General features: G+C 42.6%; 1 protein-coding gene across 3 annotated transcripts in view; it reads left to right on the forward strand.

Moving 5' to 3' along the window:
• The first annotated feature begins 1,364 nt into the window (after positions 1-1,364).
• The window catches only part of RASGRP1 (RAS guanyl releasing protein 1), a 51,362-nt gene continuing 28,698 nt past the window's right edge, over positions 1,365-24,028 (forward strand). Inside the window, exons 1-2 of one of the 3 annotated variants that reach the window (XM_088671214.1) lie at positions 1,365-1,644; positions 8,540-8,715. In XM_088671214.1, coding sequence (XP_088527340.1) covers positions 1,505-1,644; positions 8,540-8,715 — 316 coding nt within the window. In that variant the 5' untranslated portion in view covers positions 1,365-1,504. Of the gene's footprint in view, positions 1,645-8,539; positions 8,716-9,021; positions 13,214-24,028 lie in introns of those variants that run through there. The other 2 variants (XM_088671217.1, XM_088671222.1) reach the window with 2 other exon arrangements.

Below are 24,028 nucleotides of genomic sequence, written 5' to 3' on the forward strand. Positions count from 1 at the left end.
GCTTAACTATTCATAACAGCTTTGATGGCAGAACTAGCTGTGTTAACCAGTGGTTAAATCAGTAGTTCCCAAAGTGGATGGTACTGCCCCCTGGGGGTACAGTGGGATTACCTGGGGGGTTGCTAAGAGGCAAAGGGGTGGCTGGGGGGCACTGGAAGTGTAAATGTCTGTCAGACTTTTAAAAGCTTTTATCACTGGACCAAATTCATCAGTTTTGTTGAGTTAATTAAACTAAATAGTTTAAATTGGATTTTGAATCAATGTGCAATTAATTGTTACTGTTCTTAATTTTATTATGCTATTATCTTCCTAAGTGGGTTGTGCAAACTACTACTCTGAATATTGCTTTTTATAGGGCAGGATGCCCTGGGGATGAGTTTATGGAACCAAAGGGGCAGCAGCCTAAAAAAGTTGGGAACCACTGAGTTAAATTAACAAGACAAAACTGGGATGATTCTGTTATCACAAAATCATCACTGTTGTGATTTCTTTTCCTTATTTCCAACTACATAGAATTGTCATACTGTACTTTTTGCCTTTGACCTCATACACCTTTCAACTCAGGGTAACACTTCATGCATCTGATGAAATAAACTATAATCCCCAAAATGTGCAATAAATTGGCTAGCCTTTAAGGAGCCACAAAGCTCTCATTTTGTATTGGTTTTTAAGGCACTAACGATGCCCATAAGGATGCAGACAATCTCCCCGTCTCCGCCAATGACACTATTATTGACGATCAATATCAAGTATATAGACAGAAAGAGCTAAGATGCGACTCTCCCTCTCGGCCCTTTGGAGCAAAGAAATGTGATTTCAATCTTCCAAACCCTTTACCTGGGGGAAATCTCACGTATGAGCCTGCCAGTGAGGCTACTCTTAAGCAAAGAGCACGACCCGGCGAGACAGCAGTTCTATTAAATCCCACTGAAACCAGTGCAAACGTAGGACAGGTCAGGACCGCTCCGCGAGGCGCCTATTCTTCCCAGCAAAACGGTTCGGTAATCGCTATACGACAGGCAGAAATTCAACCGGCGCAGCTTCCCCTACCTCCCTCCCTCGCACCCCCCCCCGGGGGGAGAGCTTTCTCTGCTGACCCTCTCCGCCACGTGACGCCGCTTTCGAAAGGGTCTCCCCATTATATGAGCAAATATATATACATATATAAATAAAAGGCGCCGGTCCCGCTAGAAGTCGACGGCTGCCACAGAAAGGAGATCCCTCGCGGGAGAGGAGACTGAGAGAACTTGCTTTGAGCAGCCCTGATCTAGTCAACCCTCGCGCGCGCATGACCACCTCCAAAGACTCGCCGTGGCCTCGGAGCACTACTTCCTCGAGCCGGAGGGAGGAAAGGAGGGGGGAGAAGTTCTGCTTAGCCCCGGCCCCGCCCCTCCCTTCCCCTCCGGCTCCGGGCTCCCTTCGGCTCCGCTTCTGGGCGAGCGCAAAAGTTCGACCTTCCCCGCCAGCCTGGGCGGCACGAGGGCGCCGGCGGAGACGGGCAGCAATGCGCGCGCGGCCAGTCGTCGCTGAGCTCTGCGCGCGCGGCGCACCGAGGGAGCCTCGAGTCGACCCAGCGGGAGGGCTGAGGTCGGCGCAGACATGGAGACCGCCAAGAGCAGGAGAAGCCCGATCCTGTAAGTGCCGGTAGGAATACCCCGAGCTGCTTCCCTCCTTCTCTCCCCTCAGCGGCCGGCGCACGTCTCGTCTGAGTCCAGCCTTCCCTCCTTTTGTTTTTCCGACGGGCATCTTCTTCCATACACACGGTGGGCAGCGGGAAACAAAGCAAGGCGGGGAAGCGTCGGTCTTTTTCAGCTTGGGGGGGGGGGGCGAGGGGTGCATGGAGTTAAAAGAAAAAAAACATTTCTTCACTTTCACAAAGCAGCTGGACGTTTCTATATGGATGGCGGTGAGTGAGCTGAGGGAAGCATTAAAAAATCACACACTTTAGTTAGAAAAGTAGGAGGAGGACCAGCTGGTTCTGTACGTACTGTATAAGGTTGCTCCTTTAACCTAGCCAAAAAATGTGCCCCGCTGTTTCTGTGTGCCCAAATGAGCAGAGCATCAGGAGGCTTAAGTCAAGGGCTCACTTTCGTTTTCACTAATAAATATGGAACCAACAAGTAAGGCTTTAATATAATTAGATCCCACTCATGATTATGCTCTGGGTGTCCAGGGGGCCGGCGGTCCAAAGTTTAGGTGTTGACCTTTACCAATACTGTAGTAAAGAGTAGCTGACTTTTGCTGGGAAATATTGGGTGGGCAGAGTCAAAGTGCTTCCGTCCCAAAACAGGTATTGACCATGGGCAGCGTATGACAGTGGTTTTCCATCATGAACAATATTTCAGTATGTCAGCGGAACCAACAAGGTGGCACCAATCTGTCCCCCAGTGGTTTCCTTAGTGGGGAGCATGGGGGTAAGAAGTCAAGGAAGTTCCCCCTTGTCTTCTAGTGCAATCCCAGGGCATAGCTGTGAAGTCAGATTTGGCGGGGCAGGGGGTGGGGGGAGCAACATTGGCAAGCTGTCTCAGAGCCCAAATCCTTCCCCCAAGGAACACAGGGAGAAATCGCTCCCTGCTGCCACACAAATTGTGCAGGGTCCCCAAAACCTCTTAATAAACACTGAGCTAATTTTTCCACACACCCCCTGTTGTTGTTTTAAAAAAATGCTTGCTGCTGCTGTTTGCTGTAAAGGTAAAGGTATCCCTGACCATTAGGTCCAGTCGCAGACGACTCTGGGGTTGCAGCACTCATCTCGCTCTATAGGCCAAGGGAGCTTCCAGGTACAGCTTCCAGGTCATGTGGCCAGCATGACAAAGCCGCTTCTGGCAAACCAGAGCAGCACACGGAAACGCCGTTTACCTTCCTGCTGGAGCGGTACCTATTTATCTACTTGCACTTGACGTGCTTTCGAACTGCTCGTGGGCAGGAGCTGGGAGCGAACAATGGGAGCTCACCCCGTCGCGGGGATTCAAACTGCTAACCTTCCGATCGGCGAGCCCTAGGCTCTGTGGTTTAGACCACAGCGCCACCTACATCCCTGTATTTGTTGTAGGACCACATAATTTTTGAAACGGAATTTGTAGTATAGTAAAATGAGTTACAAAAAATATGGGCAAGCCCTTTCCGAATAACACAGAAGTAAGATACTGGGGACAAACACCCATCCTTTCATGTTCTTTACCCCTCTCTCTCTCTTAAGGGTGGATCTACACACCTTGGCTGTGTTCAGACATAACATTAAACCATAGTTGGGTATTACAAGAATGAACCAAAGCTTCCTACTGCTTCCTTGCAGCTGTTCCGGAAGTGTGAGCCAAAGGCTCCCTGTAGCTCATGCTAGTAATGTTAGTCCACTGTTTAGCATTATATCTTGAGTTTTAGTGGTGTTTCTGCATTTGTCTGTAATACGAACGTGAGACCTGCATTGATGAAATATAGATTTGATTTCTGTGGTTCTGTCTCACTATTAATAATCTTAACAGGTGGCACACATAGCACCAGAAAGGCTGAAAGGTATGATTTTGTGCTGTGTGGAAATGGTCAGTGCTTTTTTTCAGAGGGTACTCAAGGGTACACAGTACTGACACCTTATTTATTTGAATGTTAAAAGTATGGCACTTACTGTAACAACTTCATGGTGAGTACTGGCACCTTTTTCTCAGAAAAAAAGAAAAAGCACTGGATCTAACACTATCTGACCTTTTTGTGAGATGCTAAAAGAGGCTAAGTATTTTTAGGAAGACTGATAGTCATGCTTGCCAGGAGTTTGGTTCCAGATTTGTGGTCACCTGTATGCAGCATGGAAAATCTGACCATTAGCTCATTATGAAGGGCAGAATGAATATTAAGTATGTTTGATGAAACATACAGATATGTGCACAGTATTGCTGCTGATGCCCCAGTGTAATATATTGCAGAAAGCTGCTTCAATAAATAGATCACCAATCAGATCTTTATAGAATGATAATACATTTGACCCTGCTGTTTTCTCCAAAAGGAAGTTCAAAGATGCTAGCACAACAGGCAAACAACATGAAACACCAACTAACAATAAAATGCTACAAGAAACTTGAAACAGACCTTCAGTTCAGTATTTCAGAAAATAACAGTTCAACTAACTATCAGTGCAAAATTCATGAATACAGCAACCTTTGTTTTAGCAAAAAATACACACTTATTTTTTCACTCTAGCAGCCAATATAATAAACGATTCAGATATACCCACCCTAGAACTATCAGAAACCAAGGGAAGAATGAGTCACAACTAATTAATACAATAATAGTACAGGATAAAAAGAGTCACCATATCCCAGAGCCCGCTCTTGTCAAACCTACTCTCCCATCACAGGTTAATTCAGAGGCAGAAAAGGGGAGACTGTCCATACTACTCATGTCAAACTGACAGACCCTTGTCTCTCCTGTGCTTGTGACTTTAAACTCCAGCCTAGGGCATGATTACAAGGCCCCAGTTACACACTTCCTCCAGATTAGTGAGCAGGAAGTCTCAACCACTTGTCAGGCTTGATGTTTCAAGCAGGTCTGTTTGAGTCAGCTGTTCTCTTCAGGTACAGTAAAAAGTCAGGGTAGAGGACAGTCCCTTAACCCAACTGTGCTGGTTGTGGCTTTAAAGCTGGAGCATGCTCACAAGGACTTCCTCCAGGGCAGGAACTTTCCAAGATTCATAGCATTCAGTACAATGTACTGGGTATAATTTACTGAAGACAATCCCTTTATTCAGACCTAGTCAATTTTATTTTTTCACCCTATGCAATTAATGTCCAGGGACAATTGAAGTGACTTAAGTCTGACTGCAATGTAATTTCTTTCAGCCTCTTCCCTCTATTGTCAGATAGAGGGAGCTTGTGGTTAGTTTGGGTCCCTGTACTGTGTAATTAGGGACCCAGGTGGCGCTGTGGTTAAACCACTGAGCCTAGGGCTTGCTGATCAGAAGGTCGGCGGTTCAAATCCCTGTGACGGGGTGAGCTCCCGTTGCTTGGTCCCAGCTCCTGCCAACCTAGCAGTTCGAAAGCACGTCAAAATGCAAGTAGATAAATAGGAACCGCTACAGCGGGAAGGTAAACAGTGTTTCCATGTGCTGCTCTGGTTTGCAAGAAACGGCTTTGTCATGCTGGCCACATGACCTGGAAGCTATACGCCGGCTCCCTCGACCAATAATGCGAGGTGAGCGCGCAACCCCAGAGTCGGTCACGACTGGACCTAATGGTCAGGGGTCCCTTTACCTTTTTACTGTGTAATTAAGGGTTTGTTTGTATGTTATGTTTTAGCAGTTCACGGTTAGATGTCGCCTGGTGTTTTTTGTGCAGTGTGGATTAATGTACTGCAACAAATATCACAGTGCTGTAAGGCATTTTCATATATGCAAAATGTGAGCACTTACAGAGAAACCACAGGGTTTCTCTGAAGGTAATAATGGATGTAGTCGGGGCAGAGATTTCCTACTGATCTTATTTCTGAAGATGTAAGGACAGAAACTCCATGTGAGGCAGTGTTTGGAGGACAGCATATTAATTCAATTTTACCTCATCTTTTTCTGCCAGTGGTAACTCAAAGTGGCTAACAGCATCAAAAGAAAAACTAAAATTAATGCAAAACTCATTTAGAAATTGGTTGGGTCTTGCTGGGTTAGTTCTTTGGGCTGTTAGCACTTGACTGATAAACCGTCAGAAAGGGACTGTTGGAGGAACTCCCCCCCTTCCCACCAGTGAGCTTATAATAGCCTCGATATCTGATGGACTGCAGTTATATGATGTGAGTAAATATCTGATGAGGCGGGTGGTGGTCCATGAAATATTATGCCACAAAACATTTTTTAGTCTTTAAGGTGCCACGAGACACTGTTCTTTTCCTGCAACATGGCTACTTCTCTGGAAATCAGTAACTGAGATGGTTCTAAGGTGGATCATTTCCATTGGCCTGTGAATCAGAAAATGCTTTGCCTAGTTTTTGCTGGCTTTTTCCCCAGCTGCTGAGGCTGAAATGGGATGGGGAACCTGAGCTGGAATTGTCTTTGGACTGCCAACGGGAACTTTGGATGAGAGAAATGTAATTTCCTCCTTCCCACTTTGCCTGGGCGTCATAACATGATGAGAACATGAAGGTGGGCAGCACTGATGTGCAGCATTGCTCATGTTAGCAAATAACAAATTTAGTGGGGATTAATTCCCATTTTAACTACACTGTGGCCCTGATTGGTTAGGACCCTGTGCAGCTGATTTTGGCTGAAAATAAAAGGGGGGAAATGACAACACCATGGGAATCCACAGTATTCAAAGATGTGTTTAAAGGAACATGCAGTTTGACTCCTAACTAACAAGCAGCAAATTACCAGTGCTAGATGATATTCACCTGACAGTTCTTTAGGGCAGATGTTCCTAAGTATTGCGGACCCCCTGTTTTTCAAAAGCCAAGCCATGGATCCCCTACTTTTGATAGTGTTGATATATCTGTGGTAGTGTTTGGTATGTGAATGGTGTCACCATACCCTCCAACGTGTCCCAGTGCAAAGCTGGGCTATGTGTCTTCTGGGCAACACTCCCTCCCAATGCAAGTCATGTGACCTGTGCAAGAGCACAGCACCCAGAAAGCTGCAATTTGGGGCTCCACAATCTCACGCAAGGCACACATCTGGCCATGATCTTGCACATTTTGGCCACTGTGCTCTCGCAAAGCAGAATGTCCCAGATAGTTGACGGGTATGTGCCAAGAATCCTCTGTCCTAATTGTAACAGTCTTAGGCCTCTACAGATATGTATATATTTAAAAACCTAAATGGATGTTCATTTTGGCAGAACATTCTTTAAAATGTGGGGTGGCCCTACATTTTTAAAAGTTCAGAAACAAACATCCAAAAGTAATCTTTTGGAGTGCTTCTCCAAAAAGGGAACAGATTTTGCCCCACTCTGCAACAGTGTTTCCAAGTAGTGTGCTTTACATATTTTCCACAGAAGTGAATGGCAGCCATTCATTTGGAGAGAAGATGAGGGACTGTATCTTAGTTCACTATAGAGCTCAAGGCTGAATTTGGTCATGCTAGGTCACGGCTGGGGCAGGACCCTATCTGAACTCCTGGAGAGCTGCTGCCTATCACTATGGACAGTAATGAGCTAGATGAATACCAAACCAATGAGCTAGATCTTAAAAAATGATAAGGTGTAAGCTGATGCAAAATTGATAGCTAAGGGGGTTAAACCACAGAGCCTAAGGCTTGCTGATCAGAAGGTCGGTGGTTCGAATCCCAGTGACGGGGTGAGCTCCTGTTGCTCGGTCCTAGCTCCTGCCAACCTAGCAGTTCAAAAGCACGTCAAAGTGCAAGTAGATAAATAGGTACCACTCCAAGCGGGTAGGTAAACGGCATTTCTGTGCTCTGCTCTGGTTCGCCAGAAGCAGCTTTGTCATGCTGGCCACATGACCTGGAAGCTGTACGTCGGCTCCCTCGGCCAATAACGCGAGATGAGCACCGCAACCCCAGAGTCGGTCACAACTGGACCTAATGGTCAGGGGTCCCTTTACCTTTAAGGAGTCAAAGCAGAAATTGGCATCATCAGTTGAGTCACGAAGGTTTGGGGTATAGTTAATTTACAATGCCTTTCTAAGTTTTAAGGGGAGATGCATATGATCCATGTGACAGAAATGATCAGATCTCTATGAAATGTATCAAAATAATGGGTGTATTCCAAATAACCTGGAAACTTGTTTTGAACCCCATAGAATGGGGAGAGGAGGAAGCATCTTGTGGGTAGGGAGATTGGAGGGTTGAAGCTGCTGGCAGTAAAAATGTTCAAGCATCACTCTCGTGTCTCTACTTCCTCACTCTTCCAGATACCCATCTCTCAAAATGCTTTTCTCTTGTTGGGCAACTAGCTTCTAAATTGGCTGTAGAAGTCTTATGGGTTTCAGGAGCTGCTTTTTTAGTCCTTGCAAAAAGTGGTTGTGGGGGCGGCCAGAGAAGTCCTAGTGTCCAGAGCTTAGACGGAGGACCAGAGCTTGTTACTTTATGGATTTTCTCAAACTGTCTGTTTGTTTGCAACAGAAATAAGCATGCAGTTTCTCAGAATTCTGCAGTCTTGCATTTACAGAAGCTGGACATTTATTTGAATTTTTTCCCATATACTGTAGTGGGATGTATTTTTTGCTGCCTTGTTTTATTTGGATGAATTGAATTGACGGTGCAAGGTGTGGTTGTTAGTTTGTTTGCTGTTTCTCATGTATGCTTTTTAAAAAGTAATGGATCAAATGACAATAATGAAGAGGTCTGTGTGCTGTGTGCTGTGTGAGCCACATGTGGCTCTTAGAATACATGGAGCAATGAGTACATTTGTAGAAGGGAATGTCTTCTACAAAACAGGGAACCTTATTTGATGCATTTTCTAGGTGGGAGGGGAATGTTTGAATAGCCCAATTCCTGTGAGCTTAATAGTCAAGCGTCTTCTTTTCCAACCTGCTGTAGAGACTGTTGTTAAATTTCTCACTTAAGTGTTGGTGCTCTCATATGCAATTCTTCTATTTTTTCCCCCTTTAGGAAAGCTTCACAAGGATGCAGCATTGATCCAAAGGCAGCTGTTGAGCTGGAGGAGATTTGTTGCTCCCATTCAGATCTTGCCAGAACTGCTGAATTCAACATAACAATGTCTTTGGGTCACTTAGCCAAGGGAGCCAGCCTAGATGACCTTATTGATACTTGTATTCATTCTTTCGGTGAGTTGAGTGATCTGTCTTTAACTCTTTTCAGACTGTAGTTCTATAGCATTTTGGGTCCTTCGTTTTGCGGTGTTTTAGATATAATCAGGTGTAAGTACATTCATCACTGCTCTTACACTTGACTCTCTGCATATGTTGTTATGTGAGTATCACCCTGTGTGTGTCCAGAATGTTTACCTATCAGTGCTAAGTGCTGTCCTTGCAGAAAGAACAAGTGCAGCAGTTATAATCTTTGTGGAATTATTAAATCCCCTCCCCCTCTCCACCCTTCTGAATCAATATTAGACACATGGAAATGCGTGTATACTGTTGCAGAACTCAGTTGAAATGTTAAAATCTGGGTATTGTCATGCTATCTTTTGGGAAAACTTCATCTTAGCTAAATGAATCGCGGCGGCCGGGGGGTGGGGGGTGGAATACTGTTGTTTAGCACCAAAGGGAAATAATAGCTTTCTTTAAAAGAGAATGATATGAAGTAAAAAAGCTCAGTGGTATAGCTTTTACTTAGCATATGAATTATTCAGACACCCCCCCCTTTGCTGACAGAATACCTTTGAACAAATTTAGAATCATGCAACCGAATCCTATGACTTTTACTCAGAATTAAGTCCTATTGAGTTCAGTGGGCCTTACTCCCAAGTAACTGTTCCTAGGATTGCAGTCTTTTGTTGTTGTTATTTAGTCGTTTAGTCGTGTCCGACTCTTCGTGACCCCATGGACCAGAGCACACCAGGCACTCCTGTCTTCCACTGCCTCCTGCAGTTTGGTAGAAATTGCAGTCTTAGATGCTTAAAAATTTACTATTTTTCACCAGCTTCTTTCTTAGCTTTGTTGTCATTCATGTTCATAAAATACACGTGAACAAAAGCCATTAAATGATAGATGCTAGAATTCTGATAAGTTTTTTTGTGGGGTGGCGTGGGGATATTTTCAACATTATTGTTTATATTTGTAGTTCTGATGTTTTCTTACGCTGTGCTTTGAAGAATTTGTACCAAGCAGTTCATTCATGCCGCATGAATTGGCATAGATTGTGATTTAGTGTTATCAACATACAGTTGAAGGTGTGCATTATTCCAGCTGTAGGTAAATAAAATGTGTTTTGTCTCTATATGTAGGAGGGAAGGAATAAATGATGCACTGCTTATCAAGTGCAAATGACTGGCCAAGCCATTTGAATTTTTGTTCATATGCATGTGCCATAATACACATTGATAGCTTTCTTTCCAGTAAATGATTTAGAGAAGCTGGATAGGCTTAGCACTTAGCACTCTACCTTCCTGAATCATGCTCCAAACAATGACTAATCCTCTCAGCACTTCTAGAGGAAAGTCATGCACATTATTTAGTTTCGACAAAGCATTTACAAAGCAAAATGCATATTGGGTGAAGAACTCATGCTATGGAACCTACATTAATCATTTTTTTTTTGCACCCTGTTCTCGGTTTCCATAGTATCATATGTAGTTCATGTAATGCAAATGCTTGATTCCTCTGGGTTCCAATGTTCTAGGGCCTGGGGACACGCTTGGAAATCTAAAAATCACGAAATTCCCATTTCACAGAAGAAAAACCAGAAATGGTTAGACACCTCCACTCACAACAGGCAAAACACCCACAACCTCCAAAACAAAACAAAACAAAACAAAACACCACAGGCAATTATCCTTCTCCAACCCCCCCCCCAATAAAAACAAGGCAAGCACACACCTCTGAAAAAAAACAATAACAGAAAAAACTTCTGGGAGAGCCACCTCTAACCAAAAATCATGAAAACCTCCCCCAACAGCCAAATAAATAAAGTGGACAGAACACCCACATGGGACCCAGAGGCAATCTGGGAAAAGGGAGATATGAGGGTGGGGTGGGGGCTAGATGCCTCACTTAGCAACACAGCATTACCTAAGGGATTAAAACACACACACACACACACACTTAAAAAATAAAAATAAAATAAAAGGTTCAGGTACTCTGTGTTGGGGACCCTAGCTTTATCCACTAAAAACTCACGCTTTCACAGTTAACTAAGCAAATGTACTATTATTCCTATTTTTAAAAAAATAAAATGAATTAGAAGAACTAAACTGTTGGTCCACAATAACACAGCCTGTTCACCTCTTTCTTGAAAGCGTGTATCAAATGCATCAAATGTATCAAATGCAAAATATCATTTAGGGCTTTGCCTTTAGTATGTTCACATTACCACTTACTACATCTGGTGTGCTTCCATCCGCTAATTTTTGAAGCCACATTCACAAGACGTTAGCCACAACCCATAGCAAACCTGTAGCCTATTGATAAATACTGCTGCTCAGTGCATTGTTTCTGAAACCAGCTTCAATGTGTATGGGAACTGGATGCTGCATAACCGGTAATGTGAACATATCCTTAACAGTTGTTGCGCCGGTGCGGTAGAGCACATAAACGCCTAATGACAGGAATTACAGGGGCAAGGAAACAAGAAGGCCATGTGTATCTGGTGAAGACATCTCCGCCCCTCTCTGCTGCGAACAACTCTCTGCAAATGCGACTTGAAACTGTGTTTCAAGCTGCTAATGTGAACATGGAAGTAGGTAGGTTATATTGAGTTCAGTGTAACTTTTCTCCAAGCAAACATGCTAGGAATTTCAGCCTAAGTTGTATTTCTGTGCATAGAAGTGAATAGAAATGGGCTGTGGGACGGAACTGCTTTAAAAATGTTCTAGTAATGCTCTGAGTGAAACAGCAATCAGGTTTTACAAATTCTTTGTACTAAAGCTATTAAAACTTGATGCATTTTCATTTCTTCTTGCTGTCAGGAGTCTGTGGGTGTCTCGCCTAAATTATAGTCATATGCAGACATAACCTTTTCCAAGGTTCAACTTAGTTTGAGTATTGGGGACTGGACTACAGAAAACCAAAATTTCTTAATTGAAATAACAATTAAGAACACTGTTCCATAGATAGTGAACGATTTAATGCTATTTTAAGAATGTGCATTGTGTTAATTCTCTTGGGACTTCCTAGCACTTTTGAAACATCATGAATTGAAGGTGGTACAGCCAGATAAGCAGCTTTAAGGAAGTTTCTCGTTTATTTTAGGAAGGTATAAACATTGCATTGGAGATAGTGATAGGGGAGAAATTCAATCCAGTTTGCATTTAAACATGAACTTTTAAAATCTGCACTTTTTGAAACAACATGCAAACCAAAACACATTTCTTTGAATTTTGCAATTCGGTTCATCCGCCAAGTAATGTGTACAAAGAAAGCACATACTAGGGTAAAGCATATATAAATTCATATATTAGTGAAAACAACATTATAATACATTATATTTGGGGACATTGTAGAAACGTGCGTATTTGGAAGAATTGCATGCAATTATTAAGGAAAAATTTGGATAAATTTGCACTGAAATGTTGATGGATTTTCATGAGGACTTAAAAAAAAGTTGCAAGCCTATGTGGAAATGTGGAGAACTGGGGAAAAAAAGAGAAACTGAAATAAACTGAAATTGACATATTCTCCCAAGCCTAGTTGGAGATCAGCAGAAGTGAAGGGAATAAAGATTCTGTTCTCTTAAGTTAATAAAAGCAGTAGTCAGTGTACCGTAGTTGCTCTATTGGTGTCAGTAACTTTCAATTCTTGCAGTTCAGACCCTTAACTCTAAAATATAAAAAGGTTTTGATTTAAAAAATCTGTAATTGCATTTCATTTTCTAATAGAAATCTTTGTTGATTTTCCACAAATTATAAGCATAACAATATTTCATTTTGTTGAAGTATAAAAAGGTTTGAACTGTGGTCGGGAGGGCAAATGCTTAGGATTTCCAGTTGAAATACAAACTCATTGTCATTTAGACCAAAACTTGGCTGCTTTATAGATGCAAAGCCTATAAGGTAGATAGATATTGTGGAAATCTTGTCTTGGCACTTAAAATGAGTCCTGAGCTTATTCTTCCTGACAGTAATTCTGTCTAGGGATTTTTTGTTTTTGTCAGGAGTGGAATTCTTGGACTCCCCCCCCCCCCAGTATTGCATTTGCTGGCCAAATTTGAAAATAGTACAAGCGTGATTTGTGAAGACAATTGTATTAAATTTTAACTATTGTGTTGGGATTGAGCTGGGAGTCTAACATGTAGACCATGATGAAAACACAGGAATCTCAGATTTTCATTTTAAATGGAGAAATTGCTTGTCTCTCATAACATAAAAACTAAAAAACAGTAGGTTACTGTTACATGTTTTTAAATGGCTCTTTAATGAGTTTCGCTTCTCTTAGCAGGGCATTGTCCTTCAGGTCTCCATGGCAATACCTATTTGGCACTGCTGCTCTACAGTTTTTGTAGCTAGGGAAAGGTTGCTGGGTCTTTCAGCAACACCCATGTAATTGAAATAGAGCAAGGACTTGGCAGAAGGCAAACCAGCTATGCTCCCTACAAGGTTAACTTTAGTTAATGTGGCAGGTGGTAGAAGGGACTGGATGTCTCTGCGTAGAGTGGTCTTTATGTAAGGTGGGTCATAGACGACAAAGACACCTGTGTGTGAATATAACACACACAGAGGTGTCTTTGTTGTCCAAAGTACAATTGCCTCTCTAGCTAGTTTCTTGTTTCTAATGTATTTAAATAATTTCTTATTGTTGGGCATCGTGTTTTAAATAATGTGCTCCTTGAATTCTTTTGTTTGCATTCCTTATTGTCTGCTTGCACTGCTTTTGCCAAAGTTTGCGTTCCCTTTTGTTCTCATTTGGACAAGACATACATTTTCTGAAGGAAGCTGCATTGTCCCTAATTGCTTCCTTGACTCTAGTCATTAACCATGCTGGCATTCTCTTGGTCTTGTTGGCACCTTTCCTAATCTGTGTTATTGTTGTAATTTGGAATAACCAACAAGCATTCTGGAGAGATTTGATTTTCCCTTTCAACTTCCTTTTTACCAATCCCACATTTTTTAGAATTACGTTCATGTTGAATTTTCTTAACAGTTGTCTACTTGCATGTATGTTGAATTTTGGGGAGGTGACTATAGTGCTAGCAATCAGTTCAGCAACGTTACATGTTGCACCAGGTCCTCAGCACCACTGAAGATTAAGCCCAGCACAACCTTTTTTGTTGTGGCTGGGCCATGCATGTACCCAGTCTGCATGAGGATAATTGAAGTCACTCATTACTACATCATTTTGCCCTGTGACCTGTGTTCATCCTACATCTCAAGATGAGCATTTTGGCCAGGCATGTGGCAGTACATTCCCAGTACTAAATTACTCATGGGACCCATTAGTGCCACCCCCAATGATTCTGTGGAGGTGTTTTTCCTTTTTGAGATTGTTGAACTCTGTGCCCTCTTTGATGTACAAAAAGACACCACATCCAGTGTGCTCCACCCCTGACCTTTCAGTAGAGTTGGATTCAGAGATAACAATGCCTTATCATTAACGTCCATTCCACAAAGTTTCCATTGTGACACTATATCTGATCTGAGCTTTAAAACCAGGTATTCCAACTTGCCCAATATTTCTCAGAGGCTTCTAGCATATAAGCATCTTTACATAGTGTCTCTTTCCAAATGTCCATGGCATGGGTGTTCTACCTCCCTCCACTTTAGCTTCTTTGAATTGCTATCATTATTGTTGTTAAAATAATTTGTATACCACCTTTCATTTTGGCAGTTTACATCCTCCTGCACTGTCATTGCCTAGTTGTACCCTTCTCCCATTTGGAAAAGCATAAACATTTTCATTCACGCCCCTGAGAGATGATTGATCCCATACTGAATATTCCCCATCTCCTCACACCAGCTTTTCCTTAACAACATACCTGCCAAGTTCCTGCCAGAAAAATAAGGGATCGGCAGACGGAAGTTGCGCTGCCGATATTTTGGAACTGGGCAGAGCAGCACCAAAAGTCGCTTCTGAGCATGCTCCGCCCAGTTCCAAAATGGCCGCCACGCCAGAAATTGCTTCTGCGCATGTCCAGAGACTCCAGACATGCGCAGAAGGAGCCTCCCCCAGCCAGTAAGAAAACCGGGGGGAAACAAAAAAATCCGTTTTTCCAGCTGGGAACGGCTGGAAAAAACGGGGGTTTCCCAGGGAATACAGGAGACTTTGCAGCTATGCTTAACAATCAATTTATAAGCTTGCTCTGCCACCTCCCCCCCTTTAAATTCCAACAGTGAAGCCCTGTCCCTTTTCTACAGGCCCTCCAAACCCAACCTCCCAATGCCACCATCTTTTCCATGCATTGAGACTTCTCACCCTTGCCTGCCTAGGCCCCATTCATGTAAAGGTTAGCATTTCAAAGAAATTATCTTGAACCTACCAACGCTATCTTTCTACTTGCATTTTGCTTCCAGGACTGCATGTCTACACTCAAGCCAATGTGCACCATGACCACAGGACTCCTCCTCAGTCCTATCTGCTAGGATAGCTAGATGATATGCAACATCTGCAACCTTTACACCAACCAAGCAAGTCACTATGTGGTTTGTAGGCCTGTCATAAACTCTGGAGTAGTACCCTTGGCATGGGAGGACATCTGTTCTTCTCTGCCCTCCCCCCAATAGGTTCCTTCTAAGGCATCATTTCCTTCTTCCTTAGAGTGATGCCCTTCCCCCCGAAGACTCTCATTTTCTATTTCAGCACAGGAACTAGGACCCTGGGAGTGGTGACACCTCTGCCATGCCCCTGAACACTTGGTCTGCCTACTTGTCTGAATTTCTCCAGACCAGCCAAACATGTTCCCTGAGGGCCAAGAGCTCAAGCACAGGGGCACATAATTGTACCTGTGACATTCTGCATAGAATGCTGGAAAGCCCCCTCACCTCTGCTGGTTCTCTACCAGCATGTTTTTTGTAGGTTTCTTGAGTTACTTTATTTGGACGCTTGGGATTTGTTAGGTCAAAGAGAGAAGGGGCAGACTAGAGTCCTCAGCCTGTTGCCAAACCCATAACTCTCTGACTCTTGGCACTTTATGATTGGGGTCAAGAGACCTTATCAGCTAGGGTTCCCCTCTTAAATTCATAATCACTGTCTCTTGCTGCATTTTACCGGTAGATTTTCAAGATATATTCATAACTGGCAGGTCTTTTTAAAACACTACTGCATGCTCCAACCATCATTCCTCTGCCAAAAAAAGTAATTTTGAATTATTGACCTAGGCCTTTATTTTGCAGGTAGAACTGCAGGGTTTCTGGTCAGGCTGGGTCTATACTTGCTGCTTGTGATTTCAGAGACCTGAAATATAGTATCAGCATGGTTTATTTCTCACTTCAAAATGCATCTTAAATAATTTAATACATTTTAAAAAAAAACACGGTCTTTGGTCTTTTATCTTTAAGGATAAACAAGACCATTATACCTTTTGTCATAGTACTTCAGATTACCTAATAAATTGTTATTGTTTTAACTATTCAACATGTAAATACAGGAACATAATTAATTAAATGTATTTGCAAGAGTGAAAATGTATCCGTTTCCCAATAAACAGCTGCAATTTAATTTCATTCATACAGACGCTTAACAAATTGCAAAAATAAGTCAACATAGGTTGTGTTATATAACTTTGGACTTAATATAGGAACAAATTATGTACCTTTTTATTCTTTTATCTTTCAATAGATATCATATCTGTCTTCTAAATATGTACGTATATTAAAGCATCTTTGCCCTGAACTGTACATCTTGGATTTTATTCCCCCCCCCCAAATGTTCACATGTTAAGAATTACAGTTTTGTATTAAAATGAGATTAATCTTTGTGCCATTAACTCATCCTAGTGTAATTGTGGCATAAAAGCTTTTATGTTGCTTGGCAACTGAAATGAAGTTAATAGGTAAGTAATCACATTACAGAAACAGAAGACTTGTTTAGAACCCTTTAGAATGCTAATTTGCTAACTAGAGCTGATTGTGTTTAACTAATGTAAAACAGCTATAAATATGAACGTTCAGCCTTAATTGTTTTAAAAACAGTGTAAAATTGTGAGCAACTTCATTGGCAATAACCTGTAACTGCTAACATTTACCAAAGAATTAATATCATATACTGTAGTCAATGAAAGCTGCTGGGGTAAAAATTGTGATTTCCAGTGTTTTGAATTTTTTGGATGGAAAGTATTTTCTACTGTATGAAGTATATTTGTCAGTTTATTATTCAGATAAATATAGTCAAACTGCCCTTCCATACCACAGTCACAATGTGATGAAGCAACCCACCAACAAATATCCACTCTGTAGATCGAAGGGCAGTTCACAACATAAAAATACAGAATGAGAACACAAAAATCATAATAAAACAAAAACAAACCAATACCGCCCCCCCTAAACCCCACATTTAAAAGACCATAGAATGTTCATTTAGCCAAAGGCCTGGTTATAGAGAAACGTTTTTGCCTGGTACCTAAAGATCTGTAATGAAGGCGCCCTAAGGAGAGAATTCTACAAATGGGGAGCCACCACAGGAAAGGCTCGTTCTCATGTTACCACCCTCTGGGCCTCTCACTGAAGGGGCACATGAAAGAAGGCCTCTGGCCTTGGCCTTTAATGCCGTAACCAGGATACTTCAGGAACTGTGACTTCCAGTAGGAACCTGCCCAAGATTTGTGTTTGGCATCTGAGGCTCTCCTTCCTGTCTCTTTGCTGATGAATTATGGTTTGTGGTCGGAGGGGGCTTTTCAGTTGTGACACCCAAAATGTAGAACAATCTTCCAAGGGAAGCTTTATTGGAGGCAGGTTTTCTCTGATGGCAGATGGCAGAACCACGAGACAACGAGACTGGCATAAAACACTCAAGTAAAGGATTTATTTTAGCTATACAAAAAAAAGCAAACATAAAGTGTGTGGGTGCTTTTTCTCTGGAGGCAAATTCAAACTGCTGCTTCTCCTCCTTTTGTACACATCACCAGCTGTAACTAATCAGCTCAGAATTCACACCCAGAACTTACAGAAACAGTTCTTAAAGTTACAACCATCTTTTCTGTTTCTTTGCAGAATGACTCCTAACAAGCTTGTCTGTCTGCTGCCTTCTTACCAGTTTTAGGGAGACTTTTTTTTGTTGCTTTCAGATGAGTTATGCTTCTTCTTCTGCTATGTGTTTGCATTTTTATGGTTATGACTATATTTTCATTTGTCTTAGGGTGTATTTACTTTGTTTTGTAAACCTCCTTGAGTGTGCTTGTCTTAGGAAGGTGGAGGAAAGGGCTAATAAAGACATAGTTGTACCACCGCTCTTTAAACAACTGCCCACATTAACACACAGTGTTCATTATTAAATCTAAGCAGGTCTTGACCTGGTCAATGACAAGATGGAAGACATCCTTGGAACTTTTCAATAGAAGGGCAGGCTAAAAGTGTAATCAGTGCCATTAATTTTTTTTAACTAATGCTATTTCAGAAACTACTCGGGGAGTACAAATGCTAATCAAATGCAGTTTTTGACGTAGTGGACTATGTAGTTTCTGACATAGTGGACTATGGATCTTGCCACAGAATAACTGCATTTCAAAGGGGAGAAAATCTGCTGAAAATCATTATTTGGAGATGTAACAGTTCACTGTCTTTTTATGTTTCTGTTTTAATTTTATTTCTATATACTGCTAAAACTTTTATTTGGCAAGATATGTCTTATATATTTCAGAAAGTGAACATCTGGACAGAAAAGTTGTTGAGATTTTTTTTAGCAAAATTGAAAATAAATTGGACATTTTAAAGGGAAATCTGCAAAAACAGCACTGCTGACATCGGTTGCCATATGTCCGGATTTTCCTGGACATTTAGCCGGTTTCTGCCCTGTCACTGCTTTTGGCTGCAGTATTCCGGGTATGTCTGGAAAATTCTGGATGTATGGCAACCCTATTTCTTACTAAACCTGCAGACTCTAAGCATGCTCAACTTGAAATTAAGTTATGTGGAAACCATGAGACCATCTAAGTCAGGCATCCCCAAACTGCGGCCCTCCAGATGTTTTGGCCTACAACTCCCATGATCCCTAGCTAAGAGGACCAGTGGTCAGGGATGATGGGAATTGTAGTCCAAAACATCTGGAGGGCTGAAGTTTGGGGATGTCTGATCTAAGTAAACATGGTTAGGATGGGTTGGGCCATATATCTTGATTTTTGCTGTCCCTGAAATCTGATGTGTGCCCATGTTTCTTGTTTCAGTACTAGTTACGGTATAACAGGGATGGAGTATGTGTGGCGTTCATAAATCATTACACAAATAAACATCTGAGGGGTCACAGGTTCCCAATCTGTGACTTGTTAGGAAAGTGAGAAATTAGACTGGAATAAAAACAGAAGACCCATAATTATGTGGCATGTCAGGGTAAGCTAACCCACTGAAAGCATTTGAAGCTAGCACAAAATGTTAGAATGTAGAGTTATCTATTATTATTATTATTATTATTATTATTATTATTATTATTATTATTTGTTAAATTTGTATACTACCCTTCATCTGAACATCCCAGGGCGGTTCAAAACAGAAAATGCGAAAAAAATAATACAGTGAACAAATCCAACTGTCAGTTTAAGAAGAATTTGGCCTGTGTGATAACCATTGCTAGCTATCCTCACGGTAGATGCATTAAAATTAATGGACTTAAGTGCATTGATTTCAGTGGGTCTACTCTGAGTATGAATTACACACACATATATATGAAGGAAACACGAATGCACCCATATTGTTTATGTTGTTGTTGTTTAGTCGTTTAGTCGTGTCTGACTCTTCGTGACCCCATGGACCATAGCACGCCAGGCACTCCTGTCTTCCACTGCCTCCCGCAGTTTGGTCAAACACATGTTGGTAGCTTCGAGAACACTGTCTAACCACTCGTCCTCTGTCGTCCCCTTCTCCTAGTGCCCTCAATCTTTCCCAACATCAGGGTCTTTTCCAAGGATTCTTCTCTTCTCATGAGGTGCACAAAGTATTGGAGCCTCAGCTTCACGATCTGTCCTTCCAGTGAGCACTCAGGGCTGATCTCCTTCAGAATGGAATATTGTTTATAGCATGTGGGCAAATGATTTCTGAAACTGAGAAAGCACTGAATATTAATAATGATAGAAAAAAATAGAAATACTTTATTGTCACTGTACCACTTGTTTACAGTGAGATTAAACGAGCGCCCCCCCCCACAATCTCTTAGTCCTTATCACTCTGTGATGCTGTCATACTACCACCAACCCCGAATGTCAGCTGCAATGTTGCTGTCTTCCATTCAGCAGCCTCGTGGCCCATGGGTTGTTTAGTCGTTTAGTCGTGTCCGACTCTTCGTGACCCCATGGACCATAGCACGCCAGGCACTCCTGTCTTGCACTGCCTCCCGCAGTTCGGTCAAACTCATGTTCGTAGCTTCGAGAACACTGTCCAACCATCTTGTCCTCTGTCGTCCCCTTCTCCTTGTGCCCTCCATCTTTCCCAGCATCAAGGTCTTTTCCAAGGATTCTTCTCTTCTCATGAGGTGGCCAAAGTATTGGAGCCTCAGCTTCACGATCTGTCCTTCCAGGGAGCACTCAGGGCTGATTTCCTTAAGAATGGATAGGTTTGATCTTCTAGCAGTCCATGGGACTCTCAAGAGTCTCCTCCAGCACCATAATTCAAAAGCATCAATTCTTCGGCGATCAGCCTTCTTTATGGTCCAGCTCTCACTTCCATATATCACTACTGGGAAAACCATAGCTTTAACTATACGGACCTTTGTCGGCAAGGTGATGTCTCTGCTTTTTAAGATGCTGTCTAGGTTTGTCATTGCTTTTCTCCCAAGAAGCAGGCGTCTTTTAATTTCGTGACTGCTGTCACCATCTGCAGTGATCAAGGAGCCCAAGAAAGTAAAATCTCTCACTGCCTCCATTTCTTCCCCTTCTATTTGCCAGGAGGTGATGGGACCAGTGGCCATGATCTTGGTTTTTTTGATGTTGAGCTTCAGACCATATTTTGCGCTCTCCTCTTTCACCCTCATTAAAAGGTTCTTTAATTCCTCCTCACTTTCTGCCATCAAGGTTGTGTCATCTGCATATCTGAGGTTGTTGATATTTCTTCCGGCAATCTTAATTCCGGCTTGGGATTCATCTAGTCCAGCCTTTCGCATGATGAATTCTGCATATAAGTTAAATAAGCAGGGAGACAATATACAACCTTGTCGTACTCCTTTCCCAATTTTGAACCAATCAGTTGTTCCATATCCAGTTCTAACTGTAGCTTCTTGTCCCACATAGAGATTTCTCAGGAGACAGATGAGGTGATCAGGCACTCCCATTTCTTTAAGAACTTGCCATAGTTTGCTGTGGTCGACACAGTCAAAGGCTTTTGCATAGTCAATGAAGCAGAAGTAGACGTTTTTCTGGAACTCTCTAGCTTTCTCCATAATCCAGCGCATGTTTGCTATTTGGTCTCTGGTTCCTCTGCCCTTTCGATATCCAGCTTGCACTTCTGGGAGTTCTCGATCCACATACTGCCTAAGTCTGCCTTGTAGAATTTTAAGCATAACCTTGCTAGCGTGTGAAATGAGCGCAATTGTGCGGTAGTTGGAGCATTCTTTGGCACTGCCCTTCTTTGGAATTGGGATGTAGACTGATCTTCTCCAATCCTCTGGCCATTGCTGAGTTTTCCAAACTTGCTGGCATATTGGGTGTAGCACCTTAACAGCATCATCTTTTAAAATTTTAAATAGTTCAGCTGGAATATCATCACTTCCACTGGCCTTGTTATTAGCAGTGCTTTCTAAGGCCCATTTGACTTCACTCTCCAAGATGTCTGGCTCAAGGTCAGCAACCACACTACCTGGGGTGTACGAGACCTCCATATCTTTCTGGTATAATTCCTCTGTGTATTCTTGCCACCTCTTCTTGATGTCTTCTGCTTCTGTTAGGTCCTTACCACTTTTGTCCTTGATTATGGTAATCTTTGTACGAAATGCTCCTTTCTTATCTCCAATTTTCTTGAACAGATCTCTGGTTTTCCCCATTCTATTGTTTTCCTCTATTTCTTTGCATTGCTCATTTAAGAAGACCCTCTTGTCTCTCCTTGCTGTTTTTTGGAAATCTGCATTCAGTTTCCTGTATCTTTCCCTATCTCCCTTGCATTTTGCTTGCCTCCTCTCCTCCGCTATTTGTAAGGCCTCGTTGGACAGCCATTTTGCTTTCTTGCATTTCCTTTTCCTTGGGATGGTTTTCGTTGCTGCCTCCTGTATAATGTTACGAGCCTCCATCCATAGTTCTTCAGGCACTCTGTCCACCAAATCTAAATCCTTAAACCTGTTCCTCACTTCCACTGTGTATTCATAAGGGATTTGATCCAGATTGTATCTTACTGGCCCAGTGGTTTTTCCTACTTTCTTCAGTTTAAGCTGGAATTTTGCTATAAGAAGCTGATGATCTGAGTTACAGTCAGCTCCAGGTCTTGTTTTTGCTGACTGTATAGAGCTTCTCCATCTTTGGCTGCAGAGAATATAATCAATCTGATTTCGATGCTGCCCATTTGGTGATATCCATGTGTAGAGTCTTCTCTTGTGTTGTTGGAAGAGAGTGTTTGTGATGACCAGCTTGTTCTCTTGACAGAACTCTATTAGCCTTTGCCCTGCTTCATTTTGAACTCCAAGGCCAAACTTGCCAGTTGTTCCTTTTATCTCTTGATTCCCTACTTTAGCATTCCAATCCCCATGGGTAGAAACTGTTATTTAACCTCATCATGTTTCTATAATGAGCAGCATTTTCAAGATAATTTTATTTTTATAATGCGGTGTTATTTTATTTGCAAAGTAGCATAACTAAACTATACCACATTTAAAAGCAGGTTCCTAGTGCAAAATGTGGTAATTCTAACAACACGCTTCTACCACATTTAACATTTACTTAGAGGGTTTCTTCCCAGCAGGGTGTGTGGTTTTACTGACAGGTATGCAAGCGGAAATTAGAGTGAAGAAATGAGAGTGAGTCTCATGAAGCTTGAAGTGTTCAACTTGTTAAGACTAAGATAAAGTGAACAAGCTTCAAGTGCATATTGAAACTGTGCGGAAGTTGACTTAAAAGAATACAGTTTGCTAGTTGTGCTCTTCTAATGCTTTCGTTAATACAGTGTGTGTAGCTACTGCATGAGAATGTACCATATCTTTCGGACCATAACACACCCTTTCCCCCTCCTAAAACGGAAGGGGAAAAAGTTGCTGCTTGTTATGGAGCGAATGCCAGAGCCAGAGCCCTACAAGAGCCAGAGCCTGTACAAGAACCAGAGCCCCACAAAGAGCCAGAGCCCCACAAAGAGCCAGAGCCCGTGCCGCGAGCAGCGGTAAACCGGCTCTCGGGCTGCTTCCGCGACAGCGAGCAAGGTGAGAGGAGAGACGGAAGGGAGCCCCTTCCGCCCCTCTCCCAGCTTCCATCCATCCTTCCCTCTTTCTTTCTCTCTCTCTCTCACCCCTCCCTCCCTCCCTCTCACCCCTCCCTCCCTCCCTCTCACCCCTTCCCTTATTCCATCCATCCCTCCTTCCTTCCCTCTCTCTTCCCCCCTCTCTCTTTCTCTTTTTTCACCCCTTCCTTCCTTGTCTCTCTTTTTCTCTCTCACCCCTTTCCTTCCCTCCCTCCCTCCCTCTTCCAACTTGAATAAAATATGGGGGGCAGGTAAGCCCCACCTCACATACCATATCAGCCTCCCCCCGCCTCCGCCGCGTTCAGCGAGAAGCGGGGAGCAGCGGAGGGATGTTGCTTGTTCTTCCCCATCAACCCCCGCTGCCTCCTTGGCTCCCCCTCCCAGCCTTTTAGAGGAGGAAAACCAGAATTTTTTTTTCTTGTTTTCCTCCTCAAAAAACTAGGTGCGTGTTATGGTCCAAAAAATACGGTATGAAAAACCCAAGATTTAGAATATGCGTAACATAGATGTTGTTCTGTCTGCTTTTGAGTAAAGAACGTATGAGCTGCTGGACAGTTTGGGACATACCTAGCATATACTGTATCTAGCATTTGGGACCTGTAGTCAGTTTTTAACTCCCCAGATCTTTGTGGATTTAATGCAAACCTTACCCAGTTGCTTCACTGAACAATGTGATAGGAGGTTCAGCTGTGAAGAACCCTTGGGTCTACAGTGGTACCTCGGGTTATGAACAGTCCTGCTTACGAACGCTTTGGGTTACAAACTCCACAGACCCAGAAGTAGGTGTCCCGGGTTGCGAACTTTGCCTCGGATACGAACGCAATCTGCTTCTGGGGCCGCGGGAGCCTGTGTAAGGAATGCGCGCCTCGGGTTAAGAATGCTTCGGGTTAAGAACTGAGTTCTGAAATGAATTAAGTTTGTAACCCGAGGTATCACTGTATTTTTAACACAGTGGCCTACATAACTGAAGGGCA

The sequence above is a fragment of the Zootoca vivipara genome, chromosome 1 (assembly GCF_965207765.1).
Source record: "Zootoca vivipara chromosome 1, rZooViv2.hap1.1, whole genome shotgun sequence".
Classification (NCBI taxonomy): Eukaryota; Metazoa; Chordata; class Lepidosauria; order Squamata; family Lacertidae; genus Zootoca; species Zootoca vivipara.